Source organism: Gobius niger, assembly GCF_951799975.1.
Source record: "Gobius niger genome assembly, chromosome: 4".
NCBI classification, from domain to species: Eukaryota; Metazoa; Chordata; class Actinopteri; order Gobiiformes; family Gobiidae; genus Gobius; species Gobius niger.
The window spans coordinates 16,127,625-16,154,503 of NC_136855.1; the positions used below are offsets into that span (position 1 = coordinate 16,127,625).

At 40.7% G+C, this 26,879-nt stretch overlaps 1 protein-coding gene across 4 annotated transcripts in view; it reads right to left on the reverse strand.

Annotated features, from left to right (window-relative positions):
* The window catches only part of pcdh9 (protocadherin 9), a 259,432-nt gene that overhangs the window by 153,032 nt on the left and 79,521 nt on the right, over positions 1–26,879 (reverse strand). For 2 of the 4 annotated variants that reach the window (XM_079555650.1, XM_079555648.1), the window contains exon 3: positions 22,610–22,711. The exons of the other annotated variants lie outside the window; for them this stretch is intronic. In XM_079555650.1, coding sequence (XP_079411776.1) covers positions 22,610–22,711 — 102 coding nt within the window. The remainder of the gene's footprint in view (positions 1–22,609; positions 22,712–26,879) is intronic. 4 annotated transcript variants of the gene reach the window in all.

Genomic DNA, 26,879 nt, shown 5'->3' on the forward strand with positions numbered 1-26,879 from the left:
TAATATTAGAGAAGGTAATGTGTCTTTTTTTCCTCCCAATTATTGCCAAAAAAGATGATTTGAATAGATTATATTCCATTTACACATATATTTTTTTAAAGCCTTTAACACTCACTTCGTCTCTTCTCAGTTTAACCTGAAACATTCTAAGTGGTTATGTAGCTCACCAACATTATAATAAACCATGTTATTGTGCTGTTGTCTGATTGTGAAGGACTGTAATTGTAGTTGGAAGTGAATGCTGACGTTTTACAGCATTGACGCAGGGATTATAGTTTTGAATGTGCCAGGGGCGGATCTAAAAAAAGAAAAAAAATCAAGAGGTGGCAAGCAGGGTCAGGGAGAATTTCTGGGGTGCCAACACATTTTACAAGAGGCAATTTTTCCTTTAGATGCAGGCTGAAAACCCCCAAAATTAAACACCAATAGTAGCATTGTCCATAATATAAGTAAGGGGTTCTAACTCAGAAAAAAATAAATAATAATAATTAAAAAATCACCCACTCGGAGGCCACAGGAGCCTGTTAAAAAAGTACTAACTGGGAGTGAGCCTCTATAAACACCCACATGACAATGGGGTGGCAGCTGGGGCACCCATCTAGATCAGTCCCTGGAATGTACACTGTTCATTTACTTTCAGTATCTAGGGACAAGAAGAACATGGTTTATTTATAAAAGCTTACTATATCTGATCTCATATTCCTTCAGTAAAGTTTCAAGTCAACTGAAGTAAAGTGCGTAAAGTCGACCCGGTATTGGATCGAACAGCAGCAAAATCTTGTTTTTTGTTTTTGGGGGGCAAGTGACATTGAAGGGTGTCAAAGAATCTAAGGCAGATGATAATTTTCACTACAGTGACATCATTGTATACTTTACATCTTTACTATAATATTAGCAGCATCACATTACAAATACTGTATAATGATCTTGTTTCTCTCTGTGAACCGAACATCCACCCACTTTCAATCTGCTGAGATTTTTTTTTAAACACACATTAAGATCTATTAAGTTCAGGCAAACTTTTACTGACCAGCGCTGATTGAGTCGTCTTGTTTTATTGCATCTTCAATGTTTTGTGATCTTTACTGTTACTTTATTGTTTTCCACCTGCACTGCCACTCCATTGGTGGGGCTCACGTCACATCACACATAAGATTCTGTTTGCGCTCCCGACACTTCACTGTCTTTCCTGCTGTTTCTGTTCTTTACAGACAAATAACTTGATGGAGGTGTTAGCGCGCGACAAAATGATCACCCATCTTTCCCCCAGTTCTCTACATCTTTAAGGTTACATAGTGATGGCGCTGTGGTCTGCGCCGTTCCCTCTCACACTTGATTGAGTTAGCCCTAAAACATATAGCTTCATTGTAAGTGCAATTTTGTCCGAGGGAAACCTAAATTGGATTTCAGGGGCTCTGCGTTTCTTTGAGTGTCGTGAAGCCGGCAGATTCGCGGTCTCTCTCTGTGCACTGTTTCCCACTTGTCTTGTTTATTGACACAAGCTGTCATATTCACTTATTGACTCTAACCACACATGTCCACTCAGGCCCTCTCTCATATCGAACTCGAGAAGCACTGGTTTAGGTCACAGCCACAGACAAACAAGAACAAATGTGACTCAATTAGAAGTTTTGCCAATGGATTTTTGTTTCTGTTTGCGCAGTCTGCATGGCCTCCCCACATTACTGTAAGCACCGGTGGAGTACTGAATCTAAGTAGTCCCTAGAATGTGAGTGTACATTTTAAAAGGATTCCTCTCATGGTAACTGTATTATAAATGCATGTCATGTACAAGGACAATGGACATTTCAAATGTTATCAACCTCTTTCAGTGGTGACAGATGTGCTAAGTTGACATATTCATTTCATTTTCTCGTGTTTGAAAGTTGCTTCACGGCAATGTTTGAATCCGTAAAAATAGTATGCCGATTATAACACTGTTGATAAAAGCCCCTGTGATGTCTTTCACTTTTCAATGAATAGAAAATAATGGAGTTCACAGATCAGAACGGTGGCAGAATTATTAATTCTACTGTTGAAAGAAAAACACGTGTCTCCGAAAACGATGCTTTGCAAGGTTTACATCATGCTGTTTATGAAAGAGCGTTTATTTGGTATTGCCTCAGCGTGGGTCAGTGTCGGTCCTTTAATCTCGCAACGCGAAAAGATGAATAGCGTGGAAAAATAACGTTTCAAACATGTTCTAAAAAATCCTCACTCGTTCAATAGATGCATAATTACAGCCAGCCAAATACGATGTTCTGGAGAAGTCGTGTACCTTTTAGCTTTGGGAACATGTGATCACATATGCAGGTATAAAGGAAGAGCAGTACTATATGGCCATCATTTAAACCCATTTCCATGTAAATGAGTCAGGGGCATCACTTGCGATTTGTCACAACTATAGATCACAGGGTACGCGCAAGCAGCAGGCTGAGAGCTAATCCCAAGTATAGGCCTGTGTCCAAAGCATCGGAGACTATACAGCTCTGTGCCAGTGAGGCTTTCAATGGGCCATTATGATTTAGTATTCCTAATCTAATGAGTGATACAATAATAGCGTTTCCCTCACTGTCTTTGAATTTTGAAAACGTTGCATAAAAGTATTAATTCAACTTCTTTAGTCGCATCCTTTTTTTTTGCGATATAAATAGAATGTGCTCCTTCAATATTTGGTTCGTTTTAATGGTGTTGAAAGTGAATCCTCAAGCCATTATGTAAGTATTCATGTCATATTGTCTAACAATATGTTATTATACGCATTACCGTGTTGTGAACAGGCCCAATTCAACCCCGTTGTTTCTACATTGTCAATGCCCGACCCTGTCAGATCTCAGAAGCTAAGCAGGGTAGTGCAGGTAGAGCAGGTCAGTACTTGGATGGTATACAGCCGGGGATTACCAGGAAGCTGGTGTGAGCGAGTGGTCGGTGATGGTCGGATGGCACAGATGTTTGCTGCCTTGCTTTTGTCAGTCTTCCTCAGGGGAAACTGAGCCATACTGCCTTTGCTATGCCCGATCTCGTCAGACATTGGAAGCTAAGCAGGGTTCGGCCTGATCGGTACTTGGATGGGAGACCGTTTGGGAAGACCAGGAAGCCTGACGAATGTAGTGAGTGAGTGAGTGAGTGCGTGATGGTGGGGGTTGGAGGAGCTGATGGCGCAGACTGGCAGCCTCACTTTCATTAGTCTACCCCAGGGCAGCTGTGGCTATAATAGTAGCTTACCACCACCAAGTATGGGGTGAATGAATAATGCAATGTAAGTGTCTTTGAGTGTCAGGCAAAGCGCTATATACAGTAAAACCGATGCATTATTATTATTAAAGTCAAAGTTAACCACCAATAGCTATGTGTGAGGGAGTGTGAAGCCCTTTGGGTGACGCATTTAATGTGAAAGCACAACATCAATAATATGTCCTTGTTTCATTACATTTTGAAAAGCGAAATGAATATCCTTTAAATTTAGTCAGCTTTCCATTGCAGATACATTAATATCCATGTTTTGTGTCAGTAATCAACATGTGCGTACACTTCTGTCACTTGTCACGATGTGAACGCGATTTAGGAATGTTCCTGACAAATCCACCTCTTCAACCTGATGTGATGACTGCACATACTGTATGTCAATCATCCAGCCCATAGAGAACAAATAGATATCTACAGCCATCTGGTCATAATTTTCTCAGCTGCAGACAATAATGGGTCACAAAATGACAATCAGCTGCCAGCTGGAAACATCACAGAAATTTGGTATTTAATAAATGTAAAAGACAATCTTGACAAGATTATGAATTTGTTTTGGTGGCACCAATGTTTTTGATCTTTTAAATCCACTCAAATAGGATTACAGGGGGATTGCCTTATCCTCATGTACAGCATCAGAACAATTCATTAAGCCCATATTTTTGACTATTAAAACCAATCCAATTTCTTTGCTCCACTGCGTCCTAAACCAAAATATCGTTGTGCCTACTTTAGCGCTAAAATAATGAGCAGCAAACATATGACACATTCGCTTCAAAACGACACCCCTCTTAATACAACAAAGCAAACACTTCATTTAGCCCAACCCCCCCACCCCAAATCCATCAAGTGTAAAGCAATTACCGCCCGCGAAAAGGTTTCCAAACCGTAATGGCTGCCATACCAGGGATCAAAACGCACGCTTCTCTCAGCTTTCTCCACGACGTGTAGGATCGCTGCAGGTGTCAATATAATTCTGCTGAGGATGTTAATCAAAGGTAAAAAAAAAAAAAAGCACATGCCTGTCTGCTGAAGCCAGTTAAACAGTAAAATGAGTCAAGAATCCATCACTGCCAACATCACAGTGGAGCTCCAAAAAGTCTGCGCTGATGTGAAGAACTAAAACTCATACAAACCGACTCCAGCTGAGGAAGGTAAGTCATTAGACAAGTGTACAGTTAAGGTAAAGCCTCTAGGAGTTGAACAGGTTCATTTTCATCCGCAAAGTGGGAGGACGTTTAGTTTCGCGAAATGTAATTAAATAGACCGAAGTTTGTGACATTTTTATGCGTTTCATTTTAATCTGATTAAAACATAATGTAATTTTGTCATCTGTTAGCCATGTGCCTCACAGTGCTCAGGAATGCATCGCAAAATCCCGCCTAAAACAACAAGCATTCTGGGCCAAAGGATCTTTCCAACAAAGACAGGTCACAGATCATTCGGTTTTTATCACCGTATCGCACCCACCCTAGCCTGGTTTTACCAGACCCTCGTACTCATTTCGTACAAGGGTCTGGACCTTCACAATTGAGCTCCTTTATCAGGTGGGAGGGGTGAACTCCTTTGAAACAATTGGATCTGATTTTCGCTAGCGTTTGGTAATGAGTGAAGCAAGCTATCATAACTCTATCATAACTCTATCATAACTCTATCATAACTCTATCATAACTCTAACATAACTCTATCATAAATTTATCATATTTCGTATCCGCCGCCATTGCCAAACTACAACCAGCAAATGCAGCGCAAATGCTGGACGTCTCCTACAACCCCCGCCTCCCCCGCTCGCTGAATGGTTGGCTGAAATTCAAACGATGTAGCGCGGCCACTGTAAGGAAATGAAAAGGAAATTATAATTGACCAGAGTTTATGGGTGGCTGAGGCCAGGCTACACCCACCCTATCACGACAACAAATGCACCACAGTATTTCCCCGAAAAAACATTTATACCAGACTTACCACTTTCTTGTGCAACCAAAGACTTTCAATGTGCCAGCAAAGCCAGGGAAATGTGTCTTGATTGTCGTGATACTGTTTGCATCCTCACATATACATAGCTGCATGTCTAGACGCTGCATCATTATTTGACTTTTAGTTTGAGACAGGATTAAGGGACACTCTTCCACTCTGTTAGGCGTCGCGTCCGCGCAGCCCCGTTGACATGACAACAGTAATGATGGTGTGAGGGAGAGTGCAGCGGGGCGGACTTTAATAATGTGTTAGTGAAACTAAAGTTAGTCAACCAGACAAATATAATGGAACACTTAAGAGTACGTTCTAATTGCAAACTCGGTTGAAAGTGAAAATGTAAATGTCCTTGGTAGTCAACGTGTGCCCGATGGGTTCCACTCACTAATGACCAGCGCTGCATATTCCGAACTACGCTTTCCACAGGCCACAAACTACACTTTCAAACTTTCTTTTTTTTAAGCCGTTGCCCCATTATAGCTGTGTGCCCCTGGTATCATTTTGATCTGCCAGCAACTATTACCATCCAGCTATTATTACATTTGCTGTGCCTAGCTCCTGCCATTGCGACTCGCAGTCCCACGCATGTGTTACAGATTAGGCGGATAATCTAATCAGAGCACAATCTGGCCCGATTTATCTGTTTTGACGTCTCAAGGTTAGCGCCCGACATAGCGCCGGGATGATTTGACGTGAAAGGAAGGCGGGTGTAAAAAAAAAAATTTAAGATCAACAAAGTTCTCATGGGGGATGACTTCAAAGGCGGCATTACCATATCGGAAAACACTAACCTCCAAACAAAAGCAGAGACCTGATTGTTATGGAAATTATTCAGGCAAATTAAGATGTTTTCTATGGTAGCGGACCTGTATGAAAATGATTGTTTCCCCACAAGGGTGAGGGCCGCTATGTAAATCTTCTGTGAATAGTTTCACCCTGGATTCATAATTTTGGGCACTTTTTTTTTCAGCCACTCTTTGAGACAAAATGTTTTTTTGAGTTTTGGCAAATCTCTTTCGCAGAAAAATACTATTAGAGAAAAGATAAGAATTTATTTTCAATGAATGCTAATTTTGTTTTTTTTTGCTAATTTGGTGGTCTGCATAATTATATTGCCAAAAATGTCTTCTTGACTTTATATTTGCATAGCTTTCTAACTTTGAAACTGCTTTCCAATTCCACACAGCAGTAATACTAAATCATCTGCATTTGCATTTTATTTTATTTTATGTCTGAAAGTAATGTCAATAAAGAGGTACTAATACTCCAGTGTGGCATGGCTCGGGCGACTGCTCTCTTTTGTATTTTATTTCCTAAAAATAGGTCATGGAGGCAGCAAGTGTGCCTATTATGTTTAAGGATTACCAAGTATTGGGTAGACACCAATTTCAATAGGAAACTGGGTCATGACAACAGTGGGATTAGGGAAATACATAAGAAACATCACAGATTATGTCATGAGATTTTCATCCCCATCAAAAATAACTATTGTAAAGCATTTATATATGTTTCATTTTCCTTCTCGTATGTTTCAGGCTTTTGGGGCTTGTGAACCACATCCCATTTCACTGCTGCTGCTGTGACTGGGAATATTCATCTTGTTTGTGTAAAAGATTGTCAATTTAATTAGCATGTAGTCTTTGGAGAGTTGAGTTTGTGAATTGCCCTCTCCCACTCAAAGAGTGCACTTGTGTTGTGTTTTAGTTTTTTCATCCACCCCCTCGTAGGCTCAAAATGCAACTTTTCCACTCATTAGTTAAATACCGTTGTTGTAGAGAAAAATAAATACATTAATATTTTTTTCTTTTTTTACTGAACAATAGGCGCCGTCCACCCACGCACGAGCCACGGTAGCCCGCAGGACAAAAAAATGGGCATGAATCAAAATCCCTGATGTATAATCCTTCAAATAGAGGATCCACTTCAAAGTCTTACTTCATCCATCCCGGTCTCGCGCGCTCACGCCCGCACCACCGCAGCCGGGGCCCCTCAGGTGCTAGTTTTAGGGTCAATGTGCTGATAACACCGGCTAATGATGCCTTCAAAGACTACTAGATCTATGGAGGCTGACCACGGGAGATTGAACTTTTTTTTCTTCATGTTTATAAATATATATGAGGGAAATTATTTATTTATTTAACCCCATGCACACCTTTGCTTTTTTTTTCATTGAATGAATGTGGGGTTTTGCTAAATAGTTCATCTCTGGAGGAATCTGTTTGGTCCAGAGGATGAATCACCAAATGGAGGAGTGAGGGTGGGGGGTATGAATGAATGGTAGAAAAATAAGGCAGCTGTACGGCTAGAAATGGATGTGATTGGTGGAATGGGATCATAAAATGCAATGGTTCCTGGAACTCATTAATGTAACTGTGCCCGACATGCATCATGCATTAGTTTTCACTTGTGTACAACAGTATAAGTGAAACACACCAAACCTCAGGGGCTAGGGGGTTATTCACATAAATAAAGAGCTCTCCCATTTGTGCACATCCTAATCATCCTCGGTGTAAACTTTCTCCTCATATTAGGACTGACCAGCGGCTGAGCTCTTCTTGCATTTAGTGGACAAAGCTGCCATATCACACCTGAGCCTCATTCACACATATGCACAGCCCATTATCACAAACGCCACTCCTGCAGCAGCGCCATTTACACGTTTTATACGAGAAGACTTACTCGGTTACATGCAGCTATCATCACTGTCGTGGTCAATTCAGCTCTGTGAGTGGGGACAGGCAGCACCATAAGTGCACACTATATAAAGGGAATCTTCTTGAAGAAAACATCAGGAATTAGTGCTTTCTTTCACAACTGGTCCTGCAATGGTCTTGACAATCGGTCCTCCCGTTTCTTTACAGCATCATAACTGTGAACTAAGTTCTGTGTACACAATGTGAGCTAACTGAAGCTAAATGTGTGCAACAATGTCAACTGAAGCTGTGAATGAAATGTCTAATTGTGAACAAAAGTATAAAACAAGAAACGGAAAGATAAACACGCAACATATAAATAAACTAACCTGTGTTAAAGGAACATTCTGCCTCTGTCCTTATGGGTTGAACCTGTGTGCCTTTTTTCCAGTTTTACTTGATGGCGTTGTCTGGCTTTTATTTAATATAATACTACCACTCGTCTTGTCACTAATGTAGCATTATGAGTGGCAGGGGTATTTTAATAAATAAAAGCCAAACAATGCCATCCAGTCTAGCTGGAAAATAGATGTGCTTTAAGGCACACAGGTTCGACCAAAAGGCCAGTACATGTTCCTTGTACATTCAGTTTAGTTTATTTCTATGTTTTACTTTTGGGTTTCTGCTTGTATTTCATATCTTTGTTGACATTAGACAGTTCATTTCACAGGTTTCATTACATTTGGTAACTCGCATTAACTTTCCGTTGACAGTTCGGACATTGGTTAGTTCACATTAGCTTTTCATTTGAACAGTTTGTACACTCATTTTGAGTTACAATGTAACAAAAAAGGAGAAACAAGGCAACACCATGGCTCCACCTTAAAGTAAAATATAAGAAGCTAGTTTAAGAATAGTATTAACTTAAAAGGGCTAGCCACAAGGTAAGGTTACTCCTACCGTCACACGCCCATAGCCCTACTCGGCCGGCTTTGTACCTCCTGCTTTAGCCCTTCATCCTTTTTGTCCTTGGTGCGTTTCCTCAGCACTTGGGAAGACAAATACAAGCGAATGACTGGAATACTCCTGTACCTAATCATATAAATTAAACACTGACACATAGATGACTTCTGAGTTTCCTCATATCCAGTTCAATCAGCTCACTAAAGCAGAGCAGACTCTTCATCAAATATACATTGAGCAGCATTACCGTAAGCCCGTTGCCACATAAAGAAAAGCAAAGAGGACTCCTCATCCTTATCTGCCCTTATCAATAAAGACAGAGAGCAGTGCAGTCAGGTGGTTAACAAATAAGGAGACATTATTTCTGCGGTCCACACTGTTCAAACACATGAAATGCAAACTCGGCAAATCATATTCACAGAAGTCTATCGCCACATTCAGATTTCCTCCCATAGTTTCCACTACATCACTCATCAGATGGATTTGTCCATTCAGATTGAAGCTAAATGTGTTGAGTGCATCTTTCACAGCAGCTAATATGTTGCCTTTGACTTATGGAGCTTAGGTTGGCTGCAAGAATAACTCATTTTTTTTATAACTTTGTGGATGATGAAGAACGCAACATAATCACTCATACGGTAATTTGCTATTGTGAGGACGCACAATCAATATGGCCTTTCTTTCTAAAGATAATTGTCAAAAAGAAAACAACTTCATTCGGGTTGTAATAAAACATTTGTCTCTATTCACACTTCAGTACTTTCAATTTTGCTGACCTTCAACAATGTCAATACTTGCTTTGAAGCGGCGCTCTTATTAAAGTTTGTCTTATTGTACAAACGGTTCTCGCTGTAGTCACGGCAGGTCAAGCCTCAGCCTCCAAACTCGCACTGGCCGGGCTCCAACATGGCTGACGGCATGTGGGGATGTTGTACATATCAAAAAAATTTGTAAGCACGCAGGCTTCGACGGCTCGACTCCTCAGATGTGGGCAGCACATCAAAAGCTGCCGCGGCATCTGTTACAGCGGAAACTTGGATTCTGTCACCGAGCGCTTTTGATGGAGAAACTCGGCCACACATAATAAATAGGCAAATATGTGACACAGAAAAGAGACTGCTTATTAGCCAAATCCACACATGCGCCCTCCGCAGGACGTTCTCCTGGTGTAAAGTCAGGATTTTCTCCTCGAGCATATTGGCATTATCCTTACCTATTAGCATGGACGATTAAGCTAAAGATTTAACAAGAAAGACAACTAGAAATACAACTGCAAATGCAAATACTTAGATCTGGTGCCAAAATGTGGCGTAAATGAATAATGTCTTCAGTGCAGAGAGATTATTCTGATGATTTACTCGTGTGTTACCTTCATTACAACAGGTGCCATGGTAAAGCTATCACTCATCATGTCAATTGCCTGTATGATACTTCATCTAATTACTTTTTTATTTCCCGGAGGTTGATTACGCCATATAAATGCACAAATAAAATATTGATAGCGATCTTGTCAACGCATCAAGACAGAGTGACGGAAAATATCATGGGGGGGAGGGAGGGAACGAGTCTACTGGATGTTTTCTTTTCTTTTTCTTTTGATTCTTGTTTTGTTTTTTGTGTTTGTTTTTGATGATGGATCTCATGTGCTCATTGTACTTCCCCCCGGTGCGCAGCAGGAGCAGGGCTCGCAGCAGCACACAGTTCAAAGCCGCTGCTCGGAAGCCACTTTTCAGAGGCGCTCTATTTGCTGGGTGGTTGTACATGCGCGTGACATGAGAAGGGTGTTGAGATGCAAAAGCTCCGAGAGAATTAGAAACGACTTTGAGGCGCAATCCCTTCTCCCACCATTAAACTATACAATCCACCTTGTGTTCAACTATCAGTCACACCCGTCAGAACCTGGGAAGAAAATAGAAGATTCCAATATTACGGTCTTTGTGTGAACACATTAAGACAGTGTTGTAGGCTAATGTGACTCTGCAACATCCATGTTTGAGTTACAAAAGCTTGTCTTGTTCTTTTAATGTGTTTCTTACATGTAAATAATTGACAATGGCACTTTTGCAAATTGACATTTCATTTCAATCGATATGTTTAACTGTTTTAATCAATAGCGGTAGTTAATTCAGTCCATTTGAAACATATTGGCTGCTCGGTCTAATTGTTTAAAGCTCCATTTATTTTGCTGTTTGTTTAGCGCAGGTTATTAATTACTGCAAAGTCAATTCTAAAACAACATGCCACCGAGGCTTTGACAAATAAACTGCTGTGCTATTTGTTTTGCATATTGCATGTCTCTGCTGGGTGTTGTGTCGTGACAACAAACAGTTAGTTGCATTTAGAGAGTAAAGGTGGAAAATGTGCACACACACACACACGCACGCTCGCATACACACACGCATGCTCACACACACACACACACACACATATATATATATATTTCCCCAGAGGCTCTCCTCGGATACTATATTCCTGTTTGCACACTTCCAATTAACAGCTTTGGTCCCAATTAGTAAAATCAAACCTTCTCTGACAAAGACCCCAGAGGTTATATGTGTGTCAGGTTCGCACGCAAAGGCAGGGAAATATAAGCTTTGGGGATGCAAGTGGTAAGGTTAAATTTCCCTGTTTTTAGTGTCATCTCTAGAAAAGCGAGTTGAATTGAAAGTCCATGAAATAACGCTGTATTACACGGAATGTTGTGGCTAACTTTCTCCAGGCCAGTGTGGGTAAAAACTCTTTTTCTGTCTATATTTTTACAAAAAAAAACAACACAAAAACTTGGATCTTAAAGAAGAGCTGAGTATCTTGTTTACCTGAAAAAAAATCCTTTCCGTAGTTCCTCTGGGGAAAAGACAAGTGTTATTGGGATTATTGAGGGGTCTTTCATCTCCCCCGGTGTCTCTGTCCAGAAAAACACACTTTTTCTGGACCGGGTCGGAGGCCCCAATACACACTAATAGAATCACGAAGAAGAAGCTAACAGGCTAACGGGCAAGGCTAGTGCCACTTAAGCAGTATTTACTATTTTTTATAGCCAAGATTAAGTGAAAAAAAATGTATCTCCATTGTGTATTTGAGTTGTGGCACAATGTACAATATCCCTCTCTCCCTTTGTCTTTTCTTTAGTATTTACTCTCACGGACAATTAATGAGTAAAAAACCGTAACATGCTACGACACCTGCAGTGGCGCTTATGGCCTCTTGGGGCATGAGTTACTTCGTTTACTTTGTTACTGCTTTAACATTGGTTAGCATCAAATTAGCATTAGCCTTTGGTTCAACACCAAAGCTCTTTAAACACACTGTTTGAATCTTTACGTATTTCAGCTACTCAAAGGAATAAACAAAGAGACAGTCTGTAGGTCGTCAGCATCACTTTGCAATCTGACAATCCGATGTGAAGAGCCTATTTGTATCTCAAAACTGAATTGCAATTGTATAAATATTTGTGTAGTGAACACATTGCAAAGCCTGCAGTTACTTGGGGAGTACTGATAGTGTTCTTTGCAAAGAACATATCCTGTCTCCATTGGGTGTTATTGTCTTTTGAACATGATCATTTAAACCTTTTCAAACATATTCTGCAGTGCATTCTTGTAACAGATTAGCATTAACTCTGCTCTCAAAAGATATTGGTATGTTTAAAATGTGCTCGGTGAACTGAACCTTCATTTAAAGCATAAATATATCATCTAATTACAGATGCAATAATAATACTGCCAGGAAAAAAGGCACCGTTAGATATATCCCAAGGTCAAGCATCTCTGTTGGATAAAAGCACATTATTATTAATGATTCTTCGCATAATACAAGGGCTTTTAAGACAATGTTCATTCTTCAGAAACTTCAGTGGCCTTACTTTACTTTGACAAATATAAATGAACTCATATTTACATAGAATTGTGAGCAAATATATTAATTTAAATAAAATAAAATCATAATTTCAATTTTTATTTATTAGCTTGTGTAGGGTGTCCACAATTTACCTAATGCTTTGTTCTCACTGCATTCTTAATTCACAATAAAAGAGCAATTCTAAATGTTTATTGCATTTCCAGAAAGAAAAACTATCTTTTGCTTTTGAGTCCTGGGGGAGGCTGTGTTTTTTTTTTTTTTTTGCTCTCCTCCTTTGCATCCTCTTACTGTAATGAGGTGGATAGTTGTAGATATGGCAGTGGTATCAATCTGGGCCGCACAACCTGCAGGCTGTGGCCCTTGAGCTAATATGTTTATTACAGTGCCAGGGATAACAGATGACTTTACATGCTTCCCTGTTTAATAACCCCTGTACACCTCTGAGATAACAATAAGAGAGATGCCACACTCGCTGCTCCTTAATTCAATTAAAAAAGCATGGCCGATGAGCGTGGCATGAGCCGACAGCGCCCACAGGCAGCGATAAACTTCATGGCTTAACACTTCTCCAGACGAGAGACGCCAGATGGAGATTTTATGAGATTTCTTTCCTTTAAAAAGAGGGTCGTTAGAATTTTAAACAAAATTGCACTTGCATGAAGGTACACTTAAATAAAAAACTCTACGCTGAAGTGTGTTAATCACTCTTGATGTGTGCGTGCAAATGAGCTGCTGTGGAAGAAATGCTTCTCGTTTGTACATAAAAAAGAAAAAATAATCATAATAATGCATTGGTTTTACATAGTATTTATATTTTTAGATTTTATATAGACACTCAAAGACGCTTTACATGGCATTATTCATTCACTCCATACTCGGTGGTGGTAAGCTACTATTGTAGCCACAGCTGCCCTGGGGTAGACTGACAGAAGCGAGGCAACCAGTCTGCGCCATCGGCCCCTCCGACCACCACCACTCACTCCTGGTGTCCCCAAACGGTCTCCCATCCAAGTCCTGCCAGGCCCTTCCCTGCTTAGCTTCCAAGGTCTGACGGGATTGGGCAGAGCGAAGGCAATATGGCCATATAATGAAACTACAAATATAAATGCTACCTGTCATATTTAAGTTTATTGCCAACTGGTTTTAGCCACAGGTCTTCAATATGGCAAACAAAAGCTTGTTTCTGGGAGCTAACTTTTACTTCATGCTAAATGTTTACAACTGTCAAGAATATTGTTGGTAAAGTCAAAGTTGGATGGGGCACAAATGTAATGTTTAAGTGTTTCAAAAAGTTGAAAGAAGGGAAAATAGGGAGCAGTTCTAGAAAGTACAGTACAATACTTCCATGCTGCATTGTTCTTTCTTTTAAACCCAACGATGACAGTACGCACAGATGATATGGTTATGTCAAAAGAGACACTATACAATGCAAATGTGCAAAACAGATGCTCTATTGTATACTTTAGCCACTTTGAGAGCACTCCCCTCTTCTCCCTGATGTAGCAGGCTCTCCACCGACACATGGCAGTTGTAAATAAGCCTGATGTTCCTAAATGAACTGGCCTAGGCACGTAGGCTGAGACGTTTCTAGAGCTGCCATGAGGCAAAGGTCACAAATAATTAGAGCACTAATTCATACGTTACCTGCTCCTGTCTGCCCACCAGCTGTCCACTGGCATCACGCTAGTCATCTGATGTACACTCCACTTCAGACATGGAGGCAAGGGCGCTTACACAGCGCTATTACTGGTAAAAGTCCATATATATTTGCTTATATTTAGAACAAATTGGATTTCTGGGTTTCCGCGTTCACACACGGCACTATCTGTCAGTGGAGACATGCTGTATTCACATAAGGGTATATTCCTATCCAAGAAACTGGCGCTCACACATTAATGTTCCCACGTGTCAGAGACAAAGGGGCTTTAAGATTGGAGGATTTGGCAGGCGCTACCACTTGCAGGCAATATTTCAAGCCATCCATCTCGGTAGGATAATAGAGTGTCCTTGCTTTTCAGAGCTTGAAGGAGTGACCAGTTATCACAAGCCACCAGCTCCATTGTTAATAAAACAGGGGCGAAAAGAGGAGGATAAAGAATAGGCACTCAGATGGACAGAGAAGAGAGGGACAGAAGTAGCCAGAGGTTGGACTTTGGTTGAAGTAGTGATGCTTCAAAATAATATTCTAGTCAATAGCATTTCTCAGTAGCTTTTAAAGTAATTAAGGTACCAAAGTAAAATATTTGAATTAGGATTAGTTAGCATTCTTAAGTCCAGTTTTAGTCAAGCTTTTCATAATAGTTCCATATTAGCTTGGTTTTGGTTCTGATTTTGTCTTTTTGTATTTGAGGTTTTTTTTTTTAAGTAGTTTAGTAAAATATTGCAATTATATTTTTTGAATGGAAGGAAGTCTTACACAAGTCACCCAAAGAGTTTCATACAGGGTAGAGGATTTTTTTCATTCATTCACTCCACACACAGGGGTGGTAAACTATGCAGTAATGTATTACCCAGACGCTAACCCTGAACCCTCAGCCCCTAACTCTAGCTCTAACCATAATCCTAACCCTAACCCTAATCTAAATCCAATTCTAATCCTAAAACCACATCTTGACCCTCAAACAGTCCTTCAATTCATCATTCATCACTCACCCTAATGAAGCTTGAGCGTAAAATCAACCTGGAAAACCTACCTGCAGCAATTCATTCATCGCCCTCCTCCACCTGGCCTCGTCTCTACTCGTATGCATATGTATTTCATACCATCTTCCGCCAGGGTCTGAGCGCCAGTCACCAATTCATGTCTAATAAAAACCTTTCCACTGCCGCTTTGTTTCTGTGAGTCTTCTCAGGTTATACGAGTGCTAACTGCTGCGACACCTCATATAATCACTACAGATACACTACAGATAATTGATTGACAAAAACATTTCAATTAATTAATAACAAATCCTTGGATGTGACTACAAAACATCAACTGTTGGTAAATGTTTTCTCTCAAACTGACAGTTAAGTTGCAATAACAACATACAGCGCTGAAAAATGTCAAAATAAGCCGTTATCACAATATTTCGAGTGTTGTCATTCTGTCAAAAAAAACCTGCCGCTTAACATAGGGCATTACGAGCAAACTGTAAACATTGGTCAGAATAGGAAAAGAAATCGCTCATTATTATTTCATATTAACGTTAGCAAAAGCACAAATTATATATACTGTAAATGTATGTTGTAACAGTAGCGCTATTCGATGTACATCTTGACTTACCTTTGCAAATGGACACCCAAAGTTGAAGCCAATGAGGACAAGCCTTACACTTACCGCGAGCTGGCACAAAGACTTTTAAAACATATTTGCTTTTGTTTGGCAGATAAATTTAGCCATGCTACTTCCGCGTCCGGAAAAGCATGGGGCGCGGAGAGGAGAGGAGTGAGAGGTGGGGCGGTGGCCTGATCGAGCTAATGGCCACAGTGACCTTCACAGAAAGTCAAACAGTACAAGAGTAAGTAGTGTGTCATACAGAGCCACTGCAGCCTAATCCAGGGCTCTGCCATTACTCCTCACTCCTCTAATGCCCCCTGCACTCAGCCCGCTGCTGGCTAACTTTGCACTTTCACAAACCACTTAAGTTGTCCTTAAAATCTGTCCTTTTTAAACCACTTTAGGGAGAGATTTTGTGATCATTTACGTAGCCAAATAAACGGCCTTACTATATTTTTTTTGTGTCGGTATGCTGATTATATGTTAAAGTGGTGGCTATGGAATAAAATTATACAATATTTAGAATGAAACTACAGTTTGATTAGCTGGTCGGCACATTTAGTGATTGCTTTGGTGATGACATAGTTTATGGTAGTAATTGTGCTGGTGTTTACTTTACTTTACTAAGTCTGTGTGGTAGAAATAGTGACAAATTGTAGTGGTAGCGAAACAGCATTTGGTTGCAATATGTTGTAGTGTTTGTAGCTTGAGCCACTGTGCACGTATGTGTATACAGTGGTTATAATTGAAGGGTCTATACTCGATTTGGAAATAAAATGCTCAGCTCCACACATTGCCCAGTGCTTTCAATCTCAACTCATACACACGTCAGTCACCGCTGATCTGTTCTATCAACTTTTTAAGCAGAAAACGACACAGAATCCACAATCAAACACATCTGTCTCCAGTAACAGCAACAATACGTAAATCTGCCGCAGGCAAAAGTGCGTATGAAAAATTTATGGGATTTATTGATTTGTCTGTGAGCGCTGGACATCTATGATCGTCAATGAAATACTAGAAGCAATGTTTATGATAAGGCCTGACATAGCAGGGCACAGCGAGTGGGGCAACAGCTTTGAAGAAAAGGCAGATTGTATTACTTTGTGGTTGCGTAATGTAAACAAATGCACTTTTCCTTAGGCTCAATTTCCATAGAAAAAGATAGTTATTATAAGTTCTTACAATAGCATATTACTCTTGCCTGAGAGTAGGAGTGCTTCAATTCCTTCAGCATATGCTTAAGTAAGAAAAAGTGTTGTGATCTGGGTCTAGGTTCAGCAACATCTGGTGTAAGTAATAACACACACAGAGTCCCGATCCCCATTGACTATCTTTTTCACACAGAGTCGCGATCCCCATTGACTATCTTTTGGTATGTGCTGGAGAAGGCACAGTGGTCACACTCTCCCATTATCAATACAAGATCTTGGTGAAAAATGAATGCAACACTGGATTGTTCTTCTTCTGAGACACTGAAGAGGCACCAAGAGCCCCCACACCTGCAGCACAAAGGAGGCGTCACATGAGGAGCTACAGGAAACAAAAAAGGGACAAACAAGGAGGTATCCGGATGATGAAAGATTGTTGTGGAGCGGGGGAGTGGAGGGAGCTGCGCAGGAGGAAGAGGAAAGATGAGGTGGAGGGGCTGGAACCCAGTAGGCGGCATATCGTTTCAGAGGATCAGAGGAGACTATGGGAAACCAGCCAGGTTTCCTCCAGGTGCTCCTGGTCAGGTTGGCCCACAGTGGCAGCGCGGCTCAGTCGCAATGGCTCAGGACTAACACCTGAACACTACTTCTTTGTACGCTTGTACAATGACAAATAAAGCACTTACTTACTTCTTATAACATTGCAGAAGAAATTAAATATTAGAGCGTGTGTTTTTTTGTGTCGACATTTACCTGCCAAATTTAGTACAATGTGATGTGATATGTAACAGTGTGTAATAACTTGTACCTATGGATTACATACACCATGGAATAATATGTTTTTGTATTTTGAAGGTACATAATGTACTAAGACTCTAACCTTAAGCCCTAACCCTGAGGGTCTTATGTCTTATTACGTTGTGTATGTCCAAAGTATTAATACACATTATTCAATTGTGTATGTACTAAATAGATACTAGTGGTAGATTGTATCAAGGTAGTGTAAAATAAAGTGTAGCTGACTTTTTTTTTACTCCTGCATGCTTTTGCCTGACGGGACTGATTATTATTTGATATTCTTTTATGATAGTGCAGTTCGATTTTATTTAGGCTAGCTACAATATTGGTAATGCCAAATTAAGTATCACAGTATCAGGTTATCGCAGTTTTATCATTCCCTAGTTAGTTTTGAAAGTCTGATAAGAGCAGAGCCAAACATGGGAGAAATGCCATTTGAAATGTCTCGCAGAAGTGTTTTTTCCATAAAGCTCCATAGCCCTGGGCTTCTCCTCCTGCTCAGGTTTATCACATTCCTGCACTCCACAGTCACGAGGCTTCACACAGCACCTGATTGAGACATGGACTGAGTCAACACAATGACAACTGCAGCTCCCACAGTATCACGGCTCGGTCTCACCTGTTCCCACGTCCAAAAAAACACGCTGTGCTTGCCAAAAGTGAACCAAAAGCTTTGTTGCAGAAAATATCATTCCCGCAACAAAGGATACAGTTTGTGTATTTTAGCCTGCTTGGAGCATTGACAATGGGCTTGCTGTTTAGTGGTGAAAGTCTTTGTAGATGTAGGCCAGAAAATATAACACTTCCAGAGGTTGACCATTAAAGTTACCTGAGTAAATCACTGCTAACGCCTCTGCTAGACCTGTTTGTCGTTTGGATGTTGCAAAATATAGTACAGTTGATTTTCCCAAACAGCAATGGGATGATCAATAGCGTGACCTCCATAATAGAAAACAACATGGCTCTATTTCTGGTGCTAAGAGTTGCGCATTCGAACCACACTTAGCAGCAGCAAGAACAGAGAGGCTTTATTTGACTGAAGTCATGTGAGACCTATGACTAACTCCGGAACAGCATGGGCCAATAAATAGCTCGCTTCATCATCACAACCGATGCCAAAACCGAACAAGTCACAGAGAGGAGAAACTGCCTTCAAGATACGCACCATCTGACCCCACCTACTTCTGTTCAAACGACGCAGCTTTTCAGATTCAAACACATAAATAACTAAACAAAAAAAAAAACTTTCACAAAGAACAATAAAACTATCTAAATGTTGAGTGAAAGCAGACATATTTTTAGAGAAGTAAAAATGATCACAGATGCAGTTGGATCGCGCCACCTACATTTTGAATAATGTTCTACCAATTACATGTACCTCATTTTATTATATGGGCTTATTAAATATTATTATCTTTTTGAGATTTAATTCAAAGATTGAATCCAAACGTGATAGCATATCACCACAAAAAAGCGAATAAGTACAGGCATGCACGTATGTTCTGTAACCATTAGCGACCTGAGGATACTATCACCATGAACCTGTTGACTGTGACGAGCAGCTTCCATCCTGCTCGTCACAGCTGTCACATATTGTCACCTGGGATAATTGCTGGAGACAACATGACTAATGTCAACTCTGTCACACTTTCTAAAATTATCACTGCCTTACACATCGTGTATGATGACAGCTAAGCAGACTGCTAACCAGCCGAAGCTCAAAGTAGAATGAGAAACATATACTGTGCATAAGAAGTCTATCTGTGTGAGTGACAAACAAATCCTGACTATTGGTGCTAATTAAAAATGACAGAAATGTATTTTTATTGTCACTGTGGGCGGCAAACAGGGAAAGTAGCTTCACAATACAAAATCTAACCTGGAACCTCTTTGTTGTGAAGTAACAGCTGCACCATGTGCCATCCAATTCTTATTATTGCTCTTATTGCTAAATTTGACTCAGTGCTTCGATTTACTGTGTGAGTACATTCATTTGTTTAGTCCATGTCTTCAACAGTTTGCACAAAAAATACATCATCCTCATTTCACAAGCTCACAAGTTTGGGTATCATCACAATAATGCAAACCTAATACAATGAATTAAATTATAAATGGAGGCTTACGATTGGAGAACCGGACTAAAACCATCCTAATAATAACACGTGCTGCTTGTGTAAGGTCACCTCCAACCAAAATAACATCCTTATGTCCTTGTCATGGCATGACTGGATTATTCTCCGGGCAATTCACACGATTAGTGACACACATCTCACTTCCTTCACCAAAATCAAAAGAAGCAATCATTTCAGCCACCTGTGCCTTTTCAAGTTAAATCTTGCCACTTTCTGTCCTCGCCCTGCCCACAAGACAACTCCCCAATGCGCTGGCAATGACAGAGGAGAGGAAATTATCGAACACCAATAAAATAAAGCTGTCTGGTAACTTAATAGGGCAGCTGAGAGGGAACACAGCGGCCATCTTGCTTTGAGGCGATAATGAGAGTCATCATTCCCTCTTGGGTTGAGAGGAAGCAGGCTCCGCAGTGGAAACGCAGTGTATTTGTGTGTTTGAGACGCTTTAGTCCGGCAAGGGCCAATGAGCAAACAACCCCAGCGCTTTAACGAAGCCAGAGAGATCGGGATTGAAAACAGCTTAGCAGAGATCTGGAGAAATTCTGTTCATTAAATCAGGCAAAAGTTCACACACATTGACTGCGGGGTAACCTTTAGGGAGAGACAAAACATAGGCAGTTCATTACAAGACGGCACAGGTCTCAAAGTGAGGTCACGCTAAGGGGAAGAAAGCGTCTAAACACGAGGTGAAATGAGCTGAGAAGCCCTACCGGTTGTTAAGTGTCCAAGAACAAGTGCCTAAGTGCCATTTTTATAATAATCACCTAAGCTTATTGCAAGAAAATAGCATTGTCCCTTTTCAATAGTACAAAAACATGAAAATGAAAAGGTTGTTAGGTCATCATAATAGATTAAGTTAGATCTGAGAGCCTTTCAGACTGAAACAAAACACACTGAATCTCTTTCCACTCTATAACCGACTATACACCGGATATAATTCACGGTTGTGCAATTACTGCCTATAGAGGTGAGATGCTGCCACGAATGCAGCGCCACTAAAGTGTTAACTCATTAAGCCACATCCCTGCCTGGTTTCCACATAAATTTTGCATGCTGTGCCGGCTTTAATAAGTACATTCAAATCAGTATGTGACGCTAAGCTGTACCTGGGAGCTTAATCTCCAAGCATCCCTGTGTTTACTGTACCTTCCGTGTTGTTTTCCCTATTTGTTAATTGCAGACCCAGGGGATCACAACAGGTGATGAATTTTTAATGCAAGGCACAGAGAGCTTACGAGTTTATCTACAAACTACAAAATGCTTAATAAGGTTCTTCCCAAAGCGTTCTCCGGTCCTTTTAATTGCGAGCTGCTATGCTACTGATCAACTAATTGCGTATTATGTTTCGAGAAGTATCAAGATCACAGGTAAAGGGAAGACAAAGCATTGGTGTTTTTTTTTTTTTTTTTTTTAATCTACGCTAGTGACACATGCCCTTCAACAGCACCCAGCGAAAATAGTGCCTGCATTGAAACGGCTCTAAATGAGAAGAGTTGACACATGAAGGATGAGAGTGACATAATGTTTTTCAAATCGACTCCCACTACTTTCTGTAATTACTATGTAAAGACCTTGAACTCGCACGCAAATGTTACTGCAGTATTCTTAAGACTACACTTACGAGGTGCAGAGCTATTGAATTGGTGCACAATGTATTTCCAAACAGCATATTTTTAGTCTGTGGTCGTAATTACTCTGACAAAAGCAACTAGAGACCAATTGATGCATCTAGCCCTGGTGCTAATCATTAAAAACAGACAATCTGGGCGAGTTTGGGCAGGGGATCTTGCATCACATGGCATAGGTTTTATAGCAAATCTCTTAGACTTGGTCCATTCAATAGAAAAAGTTAATTTCCATGAACCAGGATTTGCACCGAGACCAGACAGATCTTGAATATACAGAGGGGAAAGACAGGAAAGGAAGGGACCTAGCGTTTCAATAAGATAAGATGCACTCCTGAGAGTAACAGTAAACAATAGTATTTCCTGGCTCGGGAAAAATCCTGTTGTCTTAAATGATCTCAATCCATAAAGACAGATAGGCATAATCTGTGTTTCTAGTTTAAAGCGCCCTGCCTCCCTCATGTTGATATAGTGGAGTTGATAACAGGGTAAGAAAAACTGACATCATTAAGATGCACCCGCGCACACAGCTCCAGCAGCCCCAGATGACTATCAGGCACTGTGTTTGCGAGCACGAGGTAATGAGACAAATACTTATTACTCAAGTAAAAAAAAAAAGAAAAAAAAAGAAAAAACGGCACAAATATTAGCATCACATTAAGCCCCTGAATTTAATGACGTTGTAAGCACAATATGTCACTGTAGCTACAAGGCAAAATACTTAAACATAGCATGGGGAATTAGATGAAACAGAAGTTTTACAGGCACACAGAGGCGGGCTGTGCGCATGGAGATTGTCATGAATGAGAAAATCATAGTCACCAGGCAAAGTCATAACGGAGCTACGAGTGCATGCAAAAAAACAAAAAAAACAAAAAACAAATGGGACACAACATGAGGCAGAGTCGGCTGCACGCTACATTAAGTGAGCTGATGGAGATAGTAACTGCGTGAGAGATGGGAGCAAGGTACTCACTAAAGGGGTGCAAGGGGTCCAGTATTCAGGGTTGAGCTCAGCGCGGGGGCGGAGGTCCAGATACTCGGGGTTCAGTTCAGTTCGGGCACGAGTTAATGTCCCCTTTGTGGAAAATCGAAAACAGGCTGTTAGATATGCTGCATTACTAATTCTTATAGGGTGAACATATTGTGTTATAGGTAAAGCATTGACAGGTCGTGTGCGTGTCCAGTTGGTTTCATTTGGATGAATCGCTATCAGCTCATGATCCAAACGTGTGACCTGTTTGGACCTGCATTTACATAGTGGTATGGAAACATCTCTAACACATACTGTATAACACAGGATTGCAGAGGTGGTCGATGTAAGTTACTGCACACAATAGAAACAATCGATAAAGTAACTGTAAAGAAAGTTATTATCCATTGTACTATTTGAGTAAAACACGATCAGTGAGAAAAGCTTCATGTGACGTAAATCGAGTCAAAGTTGAATTCATTCATACTTCTATTCTTTTTATTGTGTCTTATCCGAAGTTAAGACTCGGGTTTGTGCTTGTGCTTCACAACCACAAGGTCCCAGGTTCGATCCCTGGACGGTGCCTTTCTGTGTGGCGTTTGCATGTTCTCCCAATGTGGCTGTGTAGGTTTCCTCCGGGTACTCCAGTTTCCCCTACCACTAAAACGTGTACAATTGGTGAATCCTCCAGCCAGGTGTTTCTGACCATTCGCCCGGCTCCATATCTGGAGATGGGCCCGCAGGTGCTGGCCTAATACAGAGAATTTATTTCCCTACGGGGATTGATAAAGTATAACCTTAACCTTAACGGCATCCTCAGCTATTCATTTTGCCGGGCCGGAATGGTTGCACTCCCACATTGCATCGCTAAATGCTATAACTTTGTCCCGCAGACGAACGCTGCACCCCCCTTCCCTCACAGTGCACCCCCAACAAACACCTCACATGCCCCCACACCATGCAAACACATGCACGTCCAGGGATCGCAAATGTTTCAGCAGGGTTTACAACTGACACAAAAATACATTTCAGGAGTACTGCATTGGTATTAGGAGTATAGCATATTAGTAGCTTTAAATGTTTGATACATTGGTTTGTGAATATATACATTTAGTTTAGTCTGTTCTGCCCCATAAACGCAAACAAAAAAACACATGCTTTCTCTAATTATATACTTATTTACCTTTACGTGCAATACTATTCTACTTGAGTATTACTTGAGTCAGCACTTGCATATTATTTCCTGTGAAATGGAGCAACAAAATCCAGTACTAATCAAATTTAGAGTCTTCTAGGGATCCAATATTAAAAAAAGAGTAAATCAAAAATGATTTCACAAACCTATTGGTTATAACAGAACAAACTTTAGACATTAAAGCTTTAACATAACCACTGAAAGAACTTAAATCTATAGTCCAGGCCCATAAGTCTGTTAAAAAGAAACCAGGAGCAGCACAAAAGTTAAAGAAGCATTTTCAAAGGCAGCGATGTCCCCGAACACTCATGACTTTGGCTCTTGTAATAACTGTTATTTGGACAGACAAAGAAAAAAATAGAAATATTAGTTTGCAGAAGCCAGAAATGCAATATGTTTTAAAGGTTGACACATTAATGGTGTAAGATTTCTGTTTACTGTTGTTTTGCACATGTTGCACAGTGTTTTACTGCCCTCGCAAGAGCAGTTTGGGACGCTGCTTCTGATAAGACACACCTTGAGCGGAGGAGAAAAAAGAAGAACAAGAAAAAAAACCCAAAACAACCTAATGATTATTCACTGAAGCGGAGTTAAAAATGCCATTTCCCCATCCCGCTATGAGACTGCAGCAGGAGTTCCCAAAAAAAATGATATTTGGGGGTAATATATTATATAGTGTTTCTCATTCCCCTGGCTCTATGGCCCTAAATGACAGGCCGGTGGAATGGACTGAATGTGTGGAGCCCCATGAGGTCTATGATGTATACTGTAATTATCTGCTGATTCTCAAAATGGCGGTGTGTAATGAGCCTGTGCTGCACCGGGCCCCAGGCATAAATCACTGTCTTTAACTGACTTCGGATGACCAACAACAACACAGCGGAGCATGAGTAAAGAGAAAGGGAGTAGACGGGTTATCGCGCAACACCGCAAAAAAAAACAAAAAAAAAACATCCAAGTCCTTATCAGCAGACACCATATTGTCCGGCCAACTTGCTTACTTAAGACAGTCGGCTATAAATACGCAACTCACCCGCGCTTGTTCTCCATATCTGTTTACTGTTTGGCGCTGTTGCAGTATAAACTCAGCTTCTTTACTTAGCCACCGCGTAAATACAGGAAGCTGATTTATGTTATATTTATGATGCATCGAAGATTCATTATGGAGCCATGCCAGTCTGTCTGTCTGTCTGCTGTGACTGGCATAAAGCAGTTCCCTTAGCATGACTCACACCAACACACTGCCCATCCCCTGCTGCGTGAATGCATGCTGAAATTCCAAGTACACACACGCCTGCCTCGGTAATGGACCGTAATTGGCCATAGAGGATGAACTGAGGTAACTAGGGAAATATGGGTTACTACAGATCATCTGAATTCATAAACAGTGTTTGAAGATGTGCTATAGGATACATTGGTTTCAATACTTACTTTCTTAATCTGTAAAAATGACTGTTGTTTTGGTCAACTTGATTTATTTACTTGGTTTATTTAATATTTATTCATCATGATTTTTCGGGAAACGTACAGTATTTTACTTTGAAATTCAATACTCAGTTGTGCTTGCCATTTTAGGATTATGGTGGGTCCGGACAGCATCCCAGTTGAGAACCACTGCTATTAGTGAATATAGTATGTGCAACTCAGGACTAAACCGGGTCTAAGATAGATTATGTATGGGTGTTGACCTAAACGGTATTTCAACCTGGATAGACAAAAGCAGTGATTTAGCAAAGATTTATTGACCCTGGCAGTAGACATAAGTATACGGATTACAGTTAGTATGGATGTGTAGATTAGTGTTAGGGATGCCTCCCCCCCCCCCCCCCCGGAGCCTGGACACTGGTCGTGGTATGAGAGGTCGGTGAAGGACGTAGCAGGGTGAAACTGCGGACAGAAGAGGCGGTGAAGGGGTGGAGGTGGGGCACAACACAGATGGGAAGCGGACAAGCCCTGAACTCCGGAGCTTAAACGCAGGACCGTGGGCGATGATTTGGCTGGGACTAAGATGTGTCTCTGCGCTGATAGGCTGAGGCGGAGGTGTGACCCTTGCAGACCCAAATCATTGGCTGGAGGTATAGGTGATGCTGAAACATGCAGGCTGAATTTATGCCTAGGCGTCATAACAATTGTTTGTGACTAACTTCAGCCTTGTTGTGTCCGAGTGGCTGACTCACCAGATTTCCTCTTTCCACCCCTTGTAGCTATACTTTTCAACAATACACAGGCTAAAGTACATTAATCAAGTTAGAACGCTGCATGCCTGGGTTAAAACGCTTCAATGCGACTATTAGTTTTAGTTGCCAAATAATGACCAATGTCTGTAAAATAGCTTCCTAAAAAAGTCCATGTGTGACTCCAAATCCCTCAAAAGTCTCTGGTCATTAAAGAAGCTCAACTATTTACAAAAATATTTCATCTGTAAACTCCAGATATGTTGCAACGCACATGTTGCTTGATACTGTTCACTCGCCTTTTCCCTAATTAATGGAAGTCCTCCTTCATGAAACACTCTGAATGTGATGTTATTTATTAGTCGCTGGCAATTCATCACCTGAATGATAAGTGATACAGAGGAGGGTTGGAGTTGGCAACTTTATAATTGATCATTTTTCACTGTAAAATGTTGCTGTGATTGTGGTTTAGAAAAGAAAAAAATGCGAAAAAAATAAAATCTTTGGCTTGGAGTGCGAGCAAGCGTCAACTGACAGTCCAAATGAGGCGCACCAATGTAGCAGGTTATTGAGATTGATGGACTGCTTTCGGTGACACAAGGCTTTCATACACTCTCTGAAATGCTAATGTCCGATGCTGTGAATTTGAATGCTGCAGGATATGATAATAACCTGATTAAGTCCCTTCAAGTGGGAAGACATTTTGCTTGGGGAAGGTTTGAGTGACAGGAGAGAAACACCGATCATGTGGCAGATCTACATAGAGGTTTGAACCTTTAAAGTTGAGTTCTTGCAGACATACAAATTGCAATTAGCTCAAACCGCAAAGGCTGCAGTTAAATACCTTTTGAAAAGACAGAAATAACCATCTATTTGATGTCGTATTTTCAATAACAAGCACATT